Source organism: Rhincodon typus, chromosome 31 (assembly GCF_021869965.1).
Source record: "Rhincodon typus isolate 14 chromosome 31, sRhiTyp1.1, whole genome shotgun sequence".
NCBI lineage: Eukaryota > Metazoa > Chordata > Chondrichthyes > Orectolobiformes > Rhincodontidae > Rhincodon > Rhincodon typus.
The window spans coordinates 5,736,542-5,755,156 of record NC_063362.1 but is presented as its reverse complement, the minus strand read 5'-3'; the positions used below and the strand labels follow the sequence as shown (position 1 = coordinate 5,755,156).

Below are 18,615 nucleotides of genomic sequence, written 5' to 3'. Positions count from 1 at the left end.
GGTCCGGTGACCCTTCCTCAGAACTCGACCCGAAACGTTAACTCTGATTTTTTTTTTCTTGACAGATACTGCCAGACCTGCTGAGCTTTTCCAGCGTTTTGTTCCTCATTTGCAGCATCCGCAGCTCTTTCAGTTTTTGCTTGGGGCAGGTACTTGAGTTTGGGCATTGAGCGAGGATATGGTTAATTCTCCTTTGGCTTTCTCCAACCCTCCTCTCTCCCCATCTTTGTCCTGTTGTAAATATTGCACAGATTGCTGGAACACACACACACATGACAAACGGCTACTTGGCAAAGTTACTGGAGAATATCTGTTTCCAGTGGGAGTCTTTCCCCAGGAGATGGGAAGTGGACAAAACTAGCAACAAGAAAAATAGTTAAAACATTTCTTGAGGAAAAAAGTAATCCCATTTCTTGAGCGAAAGTACAAATAAGGATGGGCAAGCAAAGACTCCCTGGTTTTTCCAGCGTCTTCTCCCAAATGTAATGCTTTGTGCTTAATGTATATAAACTCTCTGTTTCCTTGTCAGCCAGGACCATGTGATCACTGCAGCACAACAGACTGTACTTGTTTTAAAAAATACTCATCACTGGTTCATACTTTGAGCAAGAGTCATCCTTGTTGCAAAAGAATACCATACATAGTCGCACTCTCATATACACCAGAGTGCCCCCTCAATCTTTTTTGGACTGTGTCGATGGTTTGATAGAGTGCGATAATCCTTTTTTTTTTAAAGCATGGAGTAGTAATTTAAAAGGGCCAATTGTGTATGGTCAGCACATGAACCTCTTGACTGCAGAGTGCCCAGGCAGTGTAGAGAGAACATTGTCCTCCACCTCCAGCACCCTTGAACCCATGGCATCTCTCAAGAATGTCGATAACCTTGATGTTAAAATTCCAGGTCAATTTGGAGGAAAGAAAAACCTGAAATTCCTTTCCAAAGCCCCTAAAGCAATTGAAACTATTCCAAGAGATCACTGACCTTGATAATGCTGTGCATAACAAAGCAGATGCTCCTGCAAAGCATACTAAATAATGAAGGTGTAGGAGAAGAAGTAAACATCATACTTATCATTTGAGAAAAAAAATTTGTGAGGGAAACCACTGGGGTTAAAGGCCAGAAAGCTCTTTGTATGTTCTCAGTAACATGTAGAGTCAGTGTGTGGACTGGAGTTACAAATTTTGTAGGCAGCTGAAGTTGTAATAAAGGTGAAGTTTGTTAGATAGCTAGACTGCATTAGTATAGTGGATTTTGGATCTAGTTACTGCAGTATGAACTAGAGAGTTAATAATGTCATAGGACCAGGTGTGGGAAAGTAATTTGTTTTGGGTTGATCCTAGAGGAGCAATGCACCATGTGTGATGTATTGAGCCAGTGAGATACATAAATGCATCAACATCAGAGTGCTATTAATCGATTTCCCCCATCGTGGGACTGTGGGGAGCAATCTCTGGCTCAAGTCCTACAAGAGAACCTAATCAAGGTCAGTGTTACAATGCTACTGGATCATCCAAGGTGCTGTTGTCTGGGGGGGGAGGTGGGGTTCATCAATGCATACATAAGATCCCAGGGTAATATTCCAAAAGAAGGCATGAGGTGCTACAGACATCTGGGCCAACATTCACTCTCCATAAACACTGCCTTTGGCCCACAAGATGTGGGTACGCCCATGAACAATTTCACCATTGTTCATCTCACTTCATTTGCTGTTTGTAACCCTCAAGCATAAATTGTTTGTTGCATTTGCCTGCACTTTAAAAACAGTTCACCTGCCGTTTGAGTCTTTCGTAGAAACATGGAAAAAAGGAGTAGGAGGAGGCCATTCGGCTCTTCAAGCCTGCTCTATCATTCAATACAATCATGGCTGTTCCCTCTTTCTCCTCGTTCCCTTTGATATACCTAATTCCTCCTTCAATGTTTTGGCCTCAATTCATTTCTGTGGCAGAGAATTCCACAGGCTCACCACTCTCTGGGTGAAGACATTTCTCATCATCTCAGTCCTAAATGGCCTATACCTTATCCTTAGACTGTGAGCCTTGGTTCCGTACTCCCTACTCATTGGGAACATCCTTCCTGCTTATTGCTGTTAGAATTTTATAGGTGACTCAATTTGGGGAACCTGGCTTCCATTGACGGTCAGAATTAATCATTTCTCTGTCGTGCTTTGTGGTGCTGACCACACTTGAGGGCATTTAGTTTTGTCGCTGTAGTTGTCCAGACATGCTCCCTAGCTCAGCTGAGTCAGTGTGAGGTGCTGAATGGGAACTGGGAGACTGAAGGGATAGGAGGAAAAAGTGTAAATCCACACAGATTCTGAAAGAGAAATACCCGTCACTCTTACAGAGGGCCCCATCTCTCTTTCCTGTTCAACTGCTAACTGATCTTCTTTATGTTTCAACCTTTCTGCTAGTTACGTAAAGAAATAACTGGTCAGTATCCTATTTGTATCAGAGCTGGGCATGAGGCTTCTCCCAATCGTATTCGTGTGTGTATGTGCATCTCGCTGTACCCACTTACCTGTGCATGTAGCTTATTTCCTTCCAGCATCTCACTTTCTGATCCTTTGTATCATTCAGCAGGTTTTTTCTATTGGTTACATCATCCCTTAATCAACCCTTAACACACTGTCTGCACTTGGAGCATCTGTTGTAATATATCTGAATGATCTGTAGGTGGTCTGGTTAGTAGGTTTGCAAATAACACCAGAATTGACAGAGTTGCAGATAGTGAGGAGGATTGTCAAAGGATACAGCGGGATATGGATAGATTGCAGATTTGGGCAGAGAAATGGCAGATGGAGTTTAATCCGGACAAATGCAAGGTGATACATTTTGGAAGATCAAATTCGCGTGTGAAGGACACAACAAATGGCAGAACCTTTAGCAGCATTGACATACAGAGGGATCTGGACATACAGGCATCTGTGGACCTGTATGTGGCAACACGAGGGGATAAGGTGGTTAAGAAGGCATACAGCACGCTTGCCTTCGTTGGACAGGGCATTGAATATAAAAATTGGCAAATTATTTTACAGCTGTATAAAACTTTAGTTAGGCCACATTTGGAGTATCATATGGCACACTACCAGAAGGACATGGATGCTTTGGAGAAGGTGCACAGAAGGTTTACCAGGATGTTGCCCGGTCTGGAAGGTTTTAGTTATGAGGAGAGATTGGATAAACTCATTGTTTTCACTGCACAGACAGAGACCTACAAAATTATGACAGGCATAAATAGGGTGGAGAGCCAGAGGCTTTTTCCCACGGTCAACTAGAAGAGGGCACAGGTTCAAGTGAGCAGGGGAATGTTTAGGGGAGAAGTACAGGGAAGCTTTTTCACACAGTGTGGTAGCTGCCTGGAATGCACTGCCAGTAGAGGTGGTGGAGACAGGCACATTAGCAACGTTTAAAGCTGCATCTTAATAGACATCTGAATGGGAAGCAAACAGAAGGATGGAAACCCCATATGGGCAATAAGTAGCAGGTCTAAATAAGGAGTAGGAATCGGTGCAGACTTGGTGGGCCGAAGGGCCTGTTCCTGTGCTGTATTGTTCTTTGTTACTTTTGCCTCAGTCCCTAATGTAAAAAATCGTTTGGGAGATTTTTGAATCATCCTTTTTAAAGTAGGGTAACCACCCAAAACATTTAACGTATGTCTCTTCTTCAGATCTGCATATCTCCAATAATTTTTAGCGTCTGTTTCAGTCTCTGTTTTCCTCGTCATGTGGTATTGGGGGTTGGTGAGGGTGAGATGAGAGCTGGATTTACATGTTTGTTACATGTTTGCCCCCAAAGGGTGCCACAAACATGTAAAGTTTAAAAAAACAAAAATTCCATTCAATAAAAACGGAAAGAACTGTGGATGCTGTAAATCAGGAACAAAAACAGAAGTTGCTGGAAAAGTTCAGCAGGTCCGGCAGCATCTGCGAAGGAATAAACAGAGTTAACGTTTCGGGTCTGGTGACCCTTCCTCAGACCTGCTGAGCTATTCTAGCAACTTTTGTTTTTGTTAAAAATTCCATTCAGTTTTGTTTTCCCCTGGTTTGGACTTCTCCCCTTGAGTTACCCAAGCTTAACTGGGGTAGGTGCTGGCTTTAATCCCCTTTGGCTTAGGGAGGGGAAAATTAGTCTAAGTGTAAGAGCTATTAATGACCATTAATGAATACTTGTGTGAGACCCAATGGTGATGGGACCTGTCTCACTGCAATAAGTAGCTGTTAACAGTTTTTGGTCCAGTGTCTTGCTCACATAGAATGGCTAGTTGGACATGGTGCCTAGGGTCCCCACACTTAAGTAGGAGTTAACTCCATGTTACAGGAGGAGCTGGGGGAAAGCCAGTGACTTGTACACTTCACTAATGCAGCCTCCACTGACTGCCTTTTCCTAATTCCATCACATGTTGTAATGGAGCCAACAGGTGTATTTATTTATATTAAACTCGGGGAGAGCAGGAACATTATCCTAATGTAATATAAACACAGAAAAATGCACATCAGTATAAAAAGTTTTATGTGACTGAGTCTTTTGGATAATATGCTGTAAATTGTATAATACCTTAAATATATTACACTAATTTTTCATTGAAAAATTAATGTGGTATTAGGGGTGTTATATCCTTTCTTGACTGTTCACTTCTTAAAAGGCATTATCAAATTTGATGGAAATTCTGTTGAGTAAATAAACAAAAGCTTCAATAATGGATAGGCGGTACAAATGGGGGAACTAGAAGAAGGTAACCATCTGCCATTTAGTTTGGTGCTTCATCTAGGTGCAAGGCAAAAACCTGGGAGCCATGTCAGAAGAGAGGTTTAGATAGGGGTGGCCAAACACTTGTTCTGAAAGGAGGATTTTGAGTTGTGACATGAGGAAACACAGAAGCAAAGCATTAAGGGGAGCAAATCCCCAGTGCTTAGGCAGTAGAGTTTTTAAAAAATTATGATTAGTGGGGCCAGAAAGGAATTGGTTATAAGGAGGTGAAAGCTTAGAGCAGGGCTTCATAAGCTGTAGGTCAAGAGCCCCAGTGGACCGCAAGCTGAGATTTGGGGATTACAAGAACAGTAATAGCTGGAAAAACTCGGCTGGTCTGGCAGTATCTATGGAGAGACAGCAGAGTTAACGTTTCAAGTCCAGTGACCCTCCTGCAGGAATACAGTCACTAGACTTGAAATGTTAACTGTGCTCTCTCTCCACAGAGTCTGCCAGACCTGCTGAGTTTCTCCAGCGTTGTGTGTTTGAGTTCGTGTCCACAGTTCTTTTGTGTTTTGCTTGAGATTTTGCGACTGCAGTCTCTGAGGCAGCAAATGCTGCTAGATTTTAACTTTGCCTCTGGGAATTACAGTCACAAATTTATTGCAAGATTTTGGCTGGCGTGCACTTGTAGATATTTTCAAAGCAACCCAATCACAGAATTGTTACGGTGCACAAGGAGGCTATTCAGCCCATTGTGTTTGCACCAGTTCCATTCCCGAGTGCCAGTCTCCTGCCTTTGTGCACCATTACTGTCCATGTTATTACACACCTCTGGCATAGCTGGCTCTTGTAGCCAGGCTGCCTCAGCAATGCTTACTATGGAGCTGAGATTCCGAGTCATAGTTTCAAGGCTCCTATAAATCCTGTTTTTCTCTGTTGACAAATAAATCCTCGAGGCCCAATTCCTACCGTCAAAAAAAGCAACAGGGTAGGTGTCAAAACTCTGCAGAATATACTTCCGACTGTCTTAGAGCAGTGGCAGAATACCAGCCTCGATAAGGAATATGTTAGAGGGGTGGAGTTTAGGAAGTGCTGGTTTAGAATTTGTTGGAATGGGAAGTGTGTGTTACAGAGCTTGAGAAGCTGGGGCTGGTAAACAGATTCAAGAGCAAAGAAATGGAAACTCTCCACTAACTTGAGTGCTGGGGGTGAAGGAAATTTTGTTCTTCGGAGAGAAGGGTGTGACTTGTATTGGAGGAGGAGAGGCTTTGTACACCAATATACAACTGGAAGATGGTTCAGTTTGATAGGGTGAGGTTACAGAAAGCTTTGGAGGCCAAGCTAAGGATCTGAAAGTCAAAGCCTGATCCTTAATCAGCAAAAACAAAAATATAATCTCCCCAATGGAACTCATCTCCCATCAGTCGAATAATTGAGGGATTGAGTAGATGTGTTGTAATAAGGGGAAAGGAAAATCGAGTCAGTGAAACCATTTCCACCTCTTCCCAAAGGAGTTCCAAAAGGTCATGTTGTCAGGGCCATAAAATAACTCATTCAATTTTTACTGCCTGGGCTTTATACCAGTACATTGAGGGATCATGTTTCTCCCCCTTACAATTAGGCTCAGTATGGCGAATGAAGGCCAAATTCTGTTTTTATTGGGATTTTCCAGATTTTTTTTTAAAAACAGCATTTTATGAGATTGAATTCCATGATTCTGGATTTCTGCCAGTTATCAGCTGATTGCACAGAGCTTTCTTTGTGTTAACAAGATATAATATGGTGCAGTCAACTCAGGCATTTTCCCATGTGCCAGTCAAACTGTGGGCTACAATGAGTGGATTTTATGCTGTACTGACTTATCACCACCGGAGTTCCAAACCAACTCTTAAGAAAACTGGTGTTGTCCCCCATTTCATCCTCTCCACCCCCTGTTTACCCTCTACCATATACCCTCCTTACTTCTTCCACTAGATAGGATGTAGGCCTCAGCTCTTGCAGATCTATAGCTGACAGCTTGGCATCCATCTGCCTCCAGCTGAGGTTTAGATTGTCTACTTCCACTTCTGAACAATGTCCATCTTTGCTCCTGCCTCTGCAGGATCTCTTGCAAGTTCCTACACCCAGACCTGAACTCTTTCCAAGATCACCTAGTGGGTATCTGATACCCATCCTAAACCCCCATCTTGTCTAAAAGTCTACTCCAGGCAAATTATTGCCTCAATTCTTACTGACCTTCTGTGATGACCATATTTCTTTTTCTAATGTTGTCACTCTAGTTCTACTTCTGCACTTTCTTCAATTATATACTTGTCACCCACAAAACCCAATACTCTGATGTGGCCTGTTTTCCCACAACTGGATAATGCAAAGACTATGGCCAGGTGTAATACTTGTGTTCCTCATCTAGCCATGCCCCTCTGTACTAGCACTATTACAATACTGGCATGTGGGCACATTGACTTCTGGTCCTGGATGTTCAAATCTGAGACTGCGCATTGGCAGGAAAAAGTGGCACAGTGCAGACAGTGGTGTATTGGTAACAATGACTAGCCAGTGACAAGAAGCTCAGGCCCAAATCCCACCATGGCAAATGGTAAAATTTCAATTCTCTTAAAAATCTGACCAAATGCTGCCCATGCTGACCTAATTGACCACTGTCAATTCTCATAAAAATCAATCTGGTTCACTAATGTCCTTTTAAGAGACGCAAATTTGCCATTGATACCTGGTCTGGCTGACGGGTGATTCCAGACCTATAGCAATATTAACTCTGACAGTTAGCTCTGATGGGCAGCAATGCCTACAGAGATTTTTTTTCATACTGCTTAATGATGCTCAATGTAGGTTCAGCCAAGCCCACTCAGCTCCTGCCGTCATTACAGACTTGGTCCAAACATGGAAAAGGGATGAATTCCAGAGGTGAGTGTGACTGCCTTTGATATCAAGGTGGTTTTTGACAGGCATCAAGGAGCCTAGTATGATTGAAGTCAATGGCATATCCCTGGCTAACTGCATTAAATGACTGACTCTAGCAGCTCAAGAAGGCAGCTTCTCAATAACCACCACGTTCTTGAGGCCACTTAGGGAGGTCAATGAAATATTGATAAGTGATACCCACATCCCATGAGAGAATGTTTTGAAAACAATCATTTGGCTGCGCTATCATTGGAGGCTCCTGAGTGCCTGAAAACTGACTCAGTTCCACAGTTAAGTTTTTGCTGCTGCCTCTCTCTTGTAGAAACATCCTCGCTTTGTTCCATCAAGATCTTCATAGAGTTTAGGTTATGGATAAGGCAGGTGTTGCAATCTCCAAAGAAGCCAATGACTAAACAAGAGACTTGAATTCCCATTGACCAACTTGAAGGGATCATATAGCAAGACTTTTACTGTAACAAGCAAACTTAAATCAACATCAACTAAACATTACATAGCATTAACTCATATTCCAAATGGCAGAAACCATAATTCTCATCAGTGTCTTTAACATGACTGATAACTCCATCTTGCATGAATGCAGGTACATTTGTAGCACCCAATTCAACAGAATTGCAGTCTTTATAGGAAACAGTTCACTCCTCCCCAGGTTTTGCTCAACAAAATGTCAAGTGACCATAGAAAGGCATTTCTCTGTCTTTTCAGTGGGTCCCTGAACTAGTTTTTACCTTAAAGACTCGCTCTGGGTATTCTTTCCGCTGGCTGGCTGAATCTTCCAAGACCATTCTCCCTCCTGCGTTTAGCCGACATACTCGCAAAGGGAGCTGAAGTTTTACTCACTCTGCTTGACCACTGTAGCTGTAACCTTTTTGTCTGGATAAGAACTCTCTGCCTGTCTTGCTCTGTCTCTGTGTCTGCCCAAAAAACACTGAGCATAAAGTCAGTCCAGCTACTCCTGCCTTTGTTTTTGGTGTGAACATTTTCTATCTATCTTCCGGGAAGAATCAATGTGGGCCCCTGATCTTGGTGGTAATCAAGACAACATAGGCTGCTTGTTGAGAAAACAAGCAGACCATATTACAGTCTTCATTACTTCTTTCTGCCTTGAATTAAAGAAAGTCTAAAACATAATCATTATATAAATCTTCACAAGAATGGCAGAACAGGCTTAAGAGGCTGAATGACTCTTGTTCCAATACAACCCATCGCTCCTGTTCTGGCTCAATGTCTCTTTATAATCTGAAGTACCTTATCTTTTTTTTAAATAACTGTTCTGTGTAGATCAAGCTTGTTGTGTAAAAGACATTAGATAACCCGCCTACAGATTCCCATCCAGCTCTGAGGCAAGGGAATCAATGATCCATCTCATTCTTCTTCATAGGTCTTCAGCATTACAGATGCCAGACTTCAGCCAATTTGATTCTCTCCATGTGATATCAAGAAATGTCAGAAGGCCTGGATACTGCAAACATGTCATGTTTGGGGTGGCATGGTGGCTCAGTGATTAGCACTGCTGCCTTTCAGCACCAGGGACTTGGGTTCGATTCCACCCTTGGGCATCCTTCTGTATGGAGTTTGCACATTCTTCCTGTGTCTGCGTGGATTTCCTCTGGGTGCTCTAGTTTATTCCCAAAGATTAAGTGGATTGGCCATGCTAAATTGCCATAGGCTCCAGGGATGTGCAGACAAGGTGAATTAGCCATGGGGAATGCAGTTTACAGGGTTAGGGTTGGATGCTCTTCAAAGGGTTGGTGTAGGCTCGATGCATCAAATGGCCTGCTTCCACAATGTAGGGATTCTGTGATGTCCCAAACCAGCTATCTCAAGTATGTCCTCCACACACACAGCTGTTAAAATCCAACCCAGCCAACTGCCTCACCGTCAAACTACTCTCGACCAGAAAAGTGATGGAAGTGGTTATCTACAGTGCTACCAAGCAGCACTTAAAGTCATAGTGATATACGGCCTTTGGTCCAACTCGTCCATGCTGGCCAGATATCCTATCGAAATCTAGTTCCATTTGCCAGCATTTGGCCCATATCTTTCTGAACCCTTCCTATTCCTTTATGTAGATAGGCCAACAAGAGGCGAGGCCACATTGGATTTGGCACTGGGTAATGAACCAGGCCAGGTGTTAGATTTGGAGGTAGGTGAGCACTTTGGTGATAGTGACCACAATTCGGTTACGTTTACTTTAGCGATGGAAAGGGATAGGTATATACCGCAGGGCAAGAATTATAGCTGGGGGAAAGGCAATTATGAGGCGATGAGGCAAGATTTAGGATGGAGAAGAAAACTGCAGGGGCTGGGCACAATTGAAATGTGGAGCTTGTTCAAGGAACAGCTACTGCGTGTCCTTGATGAGTATGTACCTGTCAGGCAGGGAGGAAGTGGTCGAGCGAGGGAACCGTGGTTTACTGAAGAAGTTGAATCTCTTGTCAAGAGGAAGAAGGAGGCTTATGTAGAGATGAGGCGTGAAGGCTCAGTTAGGGCACTTGAGAGTTACAAGTTAGCCAGGAAGGACCTAAAGAGAGAGCTAAGAAGAGCCAGGAGGGGACATGAGAAGTCTTTAGCAGGTAGGATCAAGGCAAACCCTAAAGCTTTCTATAGGTATGTCAGGAATAAAAGAATGACTAGAGTAAGATTAGGGCCAGTCAAGGACAGTAGTGGGAAGTTATGCGTGGAGTCCGAAGAGATAGGAGAGGCACTAAATGAATATTTTTCGTCAGTATTCACACAGGAAAAAGACAATGTTGTCGAGGAGAATACTGAGATACAGGCTATTAGACTGGACGGGATTGAGGTTCATAAGGAGGAGGTGTTAGCAATTCTGGAAAGTGTGAAAATAGATAAGTCCCCTGGGTCGGATGGGATTTATCCTAGGATTCTCTGGGAAGCTAGAGAGGAGATTGCAGAGCCTTTGGCTTTGATCTTTATGTCGTCATTGTCTACAGGAATAGTGCCAGAAGACTGGAGGATAGCAAATGTTGTCCCCTTGTTCAAGAAGGGGAGTCAGAGACAACGCTGGTAATTATAGACCAGTGAGCCTTACTTTGGTTGTGGGTAAAGTGTTGGAAAGGATTATAAGAGAGAGGATTTATAATCATCTAGAAAGGAATAATTTGATTAGGGATAGTCAACATGGTTTTGTGAAGGGTAGGTCGTGCCTCACAAACCTTATTGAGTTCTTTGAGAAGGTGACCAAACAGATGGATGAGGGTAAAGCGACTGATGTGGTGTATATGGATTTCAGTAAAGCGTTTGATAAGGTTCCCCATGATAGGCTATTGCAGAAAATACGGAGGCATGGGATTGAGGGCGATTTAGCGGTTTGGATCAGAAACTGGCTAACTGTAAGAAGACAGAGAGTGGTGGTTGATGGGAAATGTTCATCCTGGAGTTCAGTTACTAGTGGTGTACCGCAAAGATCTGTTTTGGGGCCACTGCTGTTCGTCATTTTTATAAATGACCTGGATGAGGGCGTAGAAGGATGGGTTAGTAAATTTGCGGATGACACTAAAGTCAGTGGAGTTGTGGATAGTGTGGAAGGATGTTGCAGGTTACAGAGAGACCTAGATAAGCTGCAGAGCTGGGCTGAGAGGTGGCAAATGGAGTTTAATGCGGAAATGTGTGAGGTGATTCACTTTGGAAGGAATAACAGGAATACAGAGTACTGGGCTAATGGTAAGATTCTTGGCAGTGTGGATGAGCAGAGAGATCTCGGTGTCCATGTGCATAGATCACTGAAAGTTGCCACCCAGGTTGATAGGGTTGTTAAGAAGGCGTACGGTGTGTTAGGTTTTATTGGTAGAGGGATTGAGTTTCGGAGCCATGAGGTCATGTTGCAGCTGTACAAAACTCTGGTGCGGCCGCACGTGGAGTATTGCGTACAGTTCTGGTCGCCGCATTATAGGAAGGATGTGGAAGCATTGGAAAGGGTGCAGAGGAGATTTACCAGAATGTTGCCTGGTATGGAAGGAAGGTCTTATGTGGAAAGGCTGAGGGACTTGAGGCTGTTTTAGTTAGAGAGAAGAAGGTTAAGAGGTGACTTAATAGAGACATACAAGATGATCAGAGGATTAGATAGGGTGGACAGGAGAGCCCTTTTCCTCGGATGGTGATGGCTAGCACGAGAGGACATAGCTTTAAATTGAGGGGTGATAGATATAGGACAGATGTCAGAGGTAGGTTCTTTGCTCAGAGAGTAGTAAGGGCGAGGAATGCCCTGCCTGCAACAGTAGTAGACTCGCCAACTTTAAGGGCATTTAAATGGTTATTGGATAAACATATGGATGATAATGGAATAGTTTAGGTTAGATGGGCTTCAGATTGGTTTCACAAGTCGGTGCAACATCGAGGGCCAAAGGGCCTGTACTGCGCTGTAATGTTCTCTGTTCTACGTTCTATTCATGTACCCATCCAGATGCCTTTTAAAATGCTGTAATTGTACCAGCCTCCACCACTTCCTCTGGCAGCTCATTCCATACACACCACCCTCTGCGTGAAAAAGTTGCCCCTCAGGTCCATTTTAAATCTTTCCCCTCTCGGCTTAAACCTATGCCCTCTAGCTTTAGACTTCCTCACTCCGTGGAAAAGACTTTGTCTATTTATCCTATCCACGCCCCTCGTGATTTTATAAACCTCTATAAGGTAACCCCTCAGCCTCCAACACTCCAGGGAAAATAGCCCCAGCCTATTCAGCCTTTCCCTATAGCTCAAACCCTCCAACACTGGCAGCATCCTTGTAAATCTTTTCTGAACTCTTTCAAGTTTTACAATATCCTTCCTATTAGCAGGGAGACCAGAATTGCACACAGTATTCCAAAAGTGGTCTAACCAATGTCCTGGCCGCAATATCACCTCCCAACTCCTATACTCAATGCACTGACTAATAAAGGCAAGCGTACCAAATGCCGCCTTCACTATGCTATCTAGCTGTGACTCCACTTTCAAGGAACTGTGAACCTGTACTCCAAGGTCTCTTTGTTCAGCAACACTCCCCAGGACCTTATCATTAAGTGTGTAAGTCCTGCTCTGATTTGCCTTTCCAAAATGCGGGCACTTCACAATGATCTAAATTAAACATGCTCAGAAGTAATCTGCTCATTGATACCCAATGTGGATTTCACCAGAGTCTCTCAGCTCTTGACCTTCCAGCCAAGGTTCAAGCACTGACAAAAGAGCTAAACTCCTGAAGTGAGGTGAGAGTGATTGCCCTTGACCTAGGCAGCATTTGACTGAGTGTGGCATCAAGGAGCCCTCGTAAAGTTGAAATTGATAAGAATCAGTGGTAATATTCTCCTGGTTGGAGTTATACCTTGCAGGAAGGAAGATGGTTTTGATTGGAGGAGGTCAGTCATCTCAGCTCCAGGACATCTCTGCAAGAGCTCCTCAGGGGAGTGTCCTCAGCTCAACCACCTTCAGCTGCTTCGTCAGCGACCTCCTGTCCAACATAAGGTCAGAATTGGGAATATTTGCTGATGATTGATTACACAATGTTCAGCACCATTCACAACACTTCCACTGCCAAATGGAGAAAGACTTTACCAGTGTCCAAGTGGCACGTAACATCTGTACCACAAAAGTGACAGGCAATAACCATCTCAAACAAGAGACCACTGAGCCATTGCCTTTTGAAGTTGACTTTTTGGGTGCGGTCTTTGCTTTCTGACGTATACTAACTGAGCCACAGCTGACTTTGAGACTACACAATGCACTGTGCACTGTAGAAGTTCACCAGAGGTCCTTAGACAGCACCTGCCAAACTCTCAACCACTTCCATCTGGAAGGACAAGGGGCAGCAGGTACATGGGAACACCACCCCCTGCAAGTTCCCCTCCAAGCCACTCACCATCCTGACTTGGAAATATATCACTGTGCCTTCACTGTTACTGTGTTTAAAAACCTGGAATTTCCTCCCTACCAGTATTGTGCATCATCCTACAGCATGTGAACTGTAGCAATTCAAGAAAGCAGCTCACTCCTACCTTCCCAAGGCTAACTAGGAGTGGGCAATAAATGTTGGCCTAGCCAATGATCTCCACATCCCACAAATGAATTTAACTTAAACCTACCAGAGAGGGCTGTACGGTTAGGAATGCACTGTAGCCACTCTCCTGTTCCCAGCTTGCAATTGCAAGCAACCGAAAGAAACTTAACACAACCATAATTAGCAAGTGCCAGCTGAGGTTTTTTTATCATCGAGGCGCTAATGGTTTATTATTTAGAAATATCTTGGGATTAAGCATGAAGCACATGAAGGCTTTGTTTTTTCTTCTCTCCCCATCAATTTCTTTTTTCATTCTCTGTGTTGCAGCTGAGTTTTATCATGGGGAATTAGCTGTTAATGTAGTGCACTGCAAACTGTAGAGACACATCTGTTTTGAGATCTGAAACCTAGGCAAACTGCTGGTTCAGAATCTGAGAATTTTAGAATTCGCATGCTCCCCTCTTGAGAAAAAGGATCTGTGCATATCTTTTCAGAAGTATCTGCCAAAGTGGTCATGCTTTGGCGGTGTTGAAATAACTTAATGAATTGAGCTGAGTACAGGGCATAAATCAACTTTCAGAGCATAAAAAATCACATGAGAGATAGCAAAAACCCTGCAGCTATGCAGTTGCCTCCTGGACTGATGTGGAAGCTCTGATCTGTCAGCTAAGACTGTTTAACATGACCAACACACTGTCATTCCTCCCCTCACCACCACCACCACCAACCACCCACCCCACCACCTCAGGTAAACTGGTAAAATGTGATAAGAGGTGAAATTTTGAAACAAAGTTTAAGTGAACTTTGGACACTAAGAAAGTTAGTTTCCCATTCTAATATTTATTGATCAGAAGCGATGGATCTAAATGAGAGAAATCCTTGCTAAGTAGGCAGGAGGGCTGGGAAAGGTAATTGGGTCCTTTATATGCTTCTGCGAATTTCTGCATTTGGTGTGTGTAGTCAGAATATGCTATAGTTGTACATGGATAAATCACAGAAAACTTACTGAGTGATATATCCTTTGTCCCCCAAATGAAATATCTCAGTAAAGCTAATTGTATAGTTTTAAAAAAAAACTTTTAATCAGTTAAGGTTGGATCTTTTCTTGGAGGCAAATCTTTCTCATGCTGAGATTGTCACTTATTTGAGTCTATTAAACATGTGAGAGACATCTTGAAGAACAGCTGTTGACTCTGATTTGTTGTACCCGATCTTGACTGTGCTATCAGGAGAAGCCAAGTGGAAGTTGAGTTCCTTGCTTAATTGTAACCTGCCCCCTCAGTGAGAATGGGAAAGATTAATGGGATACTTTTCCAGTTTTTGTCCTCGTGTTTCTCACTGAGCAGTTCATGTGGACATTGGTAAGTGACTGGGAACATAGCTTGTCACCCCGGTATTGGAAACAAGGCCTAGCTTGGTGCTGCTTCTAATGTCCTCCGAGGTCCATAGTTTATCAATATTACAAGGGGAAGCAATGGTCTAGTGGTATTATCAATAGACTATTAATCCAGGAAACTCAGCTAATGTTGTGGGGATGCAGGTTCAAATCCCACCATGGCAGATGGTAGATTTTGAAAGCAGTAATAAAGAGTCTGGCATTAAGGGTCTAATGATGACCATAAAACCATTGTTGATTCTTGGAAAAACCCATTTGGTTTGCTAATTGATCTTTTAGGGAGTGAAATCTGCCATCTTTACCTGGTCTGGCCTACATGCGTCTCCAGACCCACAACAATGTGGTTGACTCTTAACTGCTTTCTGGACAATTAGGGATGGACAATAAATGCTGGCCTAGCCAGCAACGCCCATATCCTGTGAGTGAATAAAAAAGTACTTGCTTCCACTTGAGGTATGACCACTTTGGGAAAGCACTAGACATCATCTTTATCCTGACAGGAATCACCAACTTGAAGAGGGCTCTCCTCCAGGGAGAATCCAAAAAAGTCAGTGGTATCTATTGTGAAGAGGAAGAACATTGAAGTTAAAACCATGAAGCACCGAAACTTCTCTTAATTAAAATAATCATTGGATTGACCAGAAGGCTCTGACCATGTCATCCTGGTAGAAAAGTGAAATTGGGAATTAAATTTCAAAATGCTCCTTGTGTCCTTGTCTATTCAATGTAAAACAATAATTATTAAAGCCACAGGAACAAAGTAAGCTTCTTAGATTTTTGTTTTTTTTTTAATTCGCACAAGAAATTCTCATTCAATCCACATCCAGGACCATTCAGTTCTCAGCAAAACCCAGGCATTGTGGTATCAAACATTTATTTTTAAAAATCCCTCTTTCATGTGATCAGACTGCAGATGTAATTATCTTCACATTAACTATTAACTGATGCCGTCATAAAAAAGTTAGTACATATTTAATCTGAATCACTTTAAATTTATTAGAGCTATAATTAACTCATTTTAGTCAATTATTTTATGCTTTCCATCCTGTGCTCTGACCATTGGTAAGTGGGGTATGATTGGGCCATACAATGTCTTTTGATTGAAGCATACTAGATACTGAGGGGGGCTTAATCAGGTGGATATGGGGAGGATGTGTTCTTTTGTGGAAGAATCTAAAATTAAGGTCACTGTTTAAAAATGAAAGGGTTGCCCATTTAAAACCAGGTGAATTTCTTTCCATTGGGTCATGTGTCTTTGGAACATTCTTCCTCAATAGGTGATGGAGTCTTTGACTATTTTTAAGGCAGAGGAAGACAGATCCGTAATGAGCAAGGGGTGAAAGGTCATTGGCTGGAGCAATCAGATCAGCCGTGTTGCTGTTCAATGGAGAGAAGGGGCTGAGTGGCTTGCTCCTGTTCCAAATTCATAGGTTCATGTGATGGAGGGAGGTGCAGGTCTGTTCCAAATGCTGCTCCTGAGCTGGAAAACCGGGAGTAGAATGGACTGTGCCTCTTCGTACTTTTCCTTCAATTTACCAAGAACCAGCGATAAAGCATGTACGCATGACAGGTGCAGGAATATCGTGAGGCACAAAGGAATAGCAGAGCCTTGAGCCATTGCCAGGTGATAACACAGGGGCTGGAGAAAAGGACTACTTTGCAGGTCTTGAAGGAAATTCAGATTGCAAAAACTCGAATCTTTGACTGAAAGTGAGACACAATGGTGGACTGAAGGAGGAAGTGGGTGGAGAGGCTCAGGGGAGAGCAGCGTATGATAAGGCTATAGTGCCGGTGGAAATCACAGGGAATGGCGAGGCTTTGGCAAGATTTATGCAGAAGTGTGAAAATGTTTAATTTACAGCATGGGATTGTGGGACGGATGGATAGATAGTGGTACTTGACACCAGCAAGGATACAGATAGTAGCATTTTGGATGAGAGAGTTTGTGAGCGAGTCATGAAGTGTGTCGAAATATGTGAGTTGTTTCAGTGGAGTCAATGGTTAATTGATGGCCAAGGCAAAACTCTGTGAATCTTTTACAAGTTCGTTTGTTCAGTTGGACTTCAATAATATTCCTCACTTCATTGTGGTGTTTCCGAATGCTTTTAAGGTTTCCAAGAAAAGGCCGATCATTTGGATTCTAAATCCTCTAGGTAAATGAGCGAACCCACTTCAGAGTAAAGCATCCTGATTTGATCTGTCATCACTGCAGATTGGTTGTAAGTAGGTATGGGGAGGCCTAAGACAGATACAGGCTTGCTGGGGATTACATTTCTCTCATTCCAGACTAGTTCCACAGGTGCAAGCTGCCGACACCTACAGTTTCCCTTGTAGTTTCAATATCTCTGAGTTGCTCAGAGCTGCTTACAGTCTAGTTTAACATTTTTGTTTAGAAAAACAAGATAATGATGTAGTTTTTTAAAAAAAGGTGGTCAAAATGCAAGAATAAAAACAAGATGTGTCTCCGTGCCTTTCAATTACCTTTTGTTAATTCTGTTTTGAAAGAAAGCTTTTCATTAACAACAGAAAATTTGAAGACGAACCTTTCGTTGAACTAGCAAATTAAAAGGCAAATTAAGCCTTTGCACTACGGTGTTAGTGATGCGTCTTTGCGAGTTAGCTGGGAGAATTTGCTGGAAAGTCACTTGTCTGAAAAGGGGAAAAAAGGTCAGGAGAAGTTAAAATATTTTTCTGTTCTTCCGTGCTAAGTTCCAAACTATCCCTTCTCACTGACAGTGGCACAGAGATCTGTTTCCTCTCAATATATTTTTATGTTGTGTTGGTTTTATCATCTCTTGCCTCTCTCCCCCACCCCCAACCACTTATTACCCACGGTGGCTCAGTGGTTAGCACTGCTGCCTCACAGCACCAGGGACTCGGGTTCGATTCTACCCTTGGGCGACTCTTAATGTGGAGTTTGAACGTTCTCCCCATGTGTGTGGGTTTTCTCCCAATGTTCAAAGATGTGCAGCGTAGGTGGATTGGCCGTGCTAAATTGCCCGTAGTGTTCAGGGATGTGCAGGCTAGGTGGGTTAGCCTTGGGAAATGCAGAGTTACAGCGATAGGGTAGGGTAGGCAGGGGGAAGGTCTGGTTGGGATGCTCTTCAGAGGGGTGGTGTGGATTTGATGGGCCAAATGGCCTGCTTCCACACAGGGATTCTATTATCCTGGTTGAATGCAAGGGCTGAAACTCTAGGGTAAATTGCCCAAGAGAGAAGCACATCCTGCCTCAAATCCCCAGCAACTCGGCCACGGACTTGGAAAATTCACTCCCAAGTGCATGAATAACTCGGGTTCAAATGTCAGCCAAAGTTTGGAGTCAGACCGGGATCCCAGCATGAGAACTCAAAGTTCTGCAGGCTGCTGGCCAACCACTATCCCAGCTCCATTGTCGAAATTGTACACACGGTCTCCACAGCTCAGTGGCAGTTTCACTGTTGATATGGGCTAACAAATAGACTAGCGAATAATGTTAAATCAAAAGTTCTAGAATGTGGAGCACAATATCTAATAAGTAGTCTTCTGTTTTGCACGATGATGTCAAGATGCAGGTATGTTTCTCCTTGTGCACATTCTGTGCATGGTGGAGAGCCACAGTGGATGT

General features: G+C 43.2%; 1 protein-coding gene across 3 annotated transcripts in view; it reads left to right on the top strand.

Annotated features, from left to right (window-relative positions):
* Window positions 1–18,615, top strand: part of tmem201 (transmembrane protein 201) — a 107,867-nt gene that overhangs the window by 88,811 nt on the left and 441 nt on the right. The window contains exon 8 of one of the 3 annotated variants that reach the window (XM_048615270.1): window positions 15,512–15,775. The exons of 1 other annotated variant lie outside the window; for it this stretch is intronic. In XM_048615270.1, coding sequence (XP_048471227.1) covers window positions 15,512–15,594 — 83 coding nt within the window. In that variant the 3' untranslated portion in view covers window positions 15,595–15,775. Of the gene's footprint in view, window positions 1–9,007; window positions 9,115–15,511; window positions 15,776–18,615 lie in introns of those variants that run through there. One more of the 3 variants, XM_048615271.1, reaches the window with a different exon arrangement.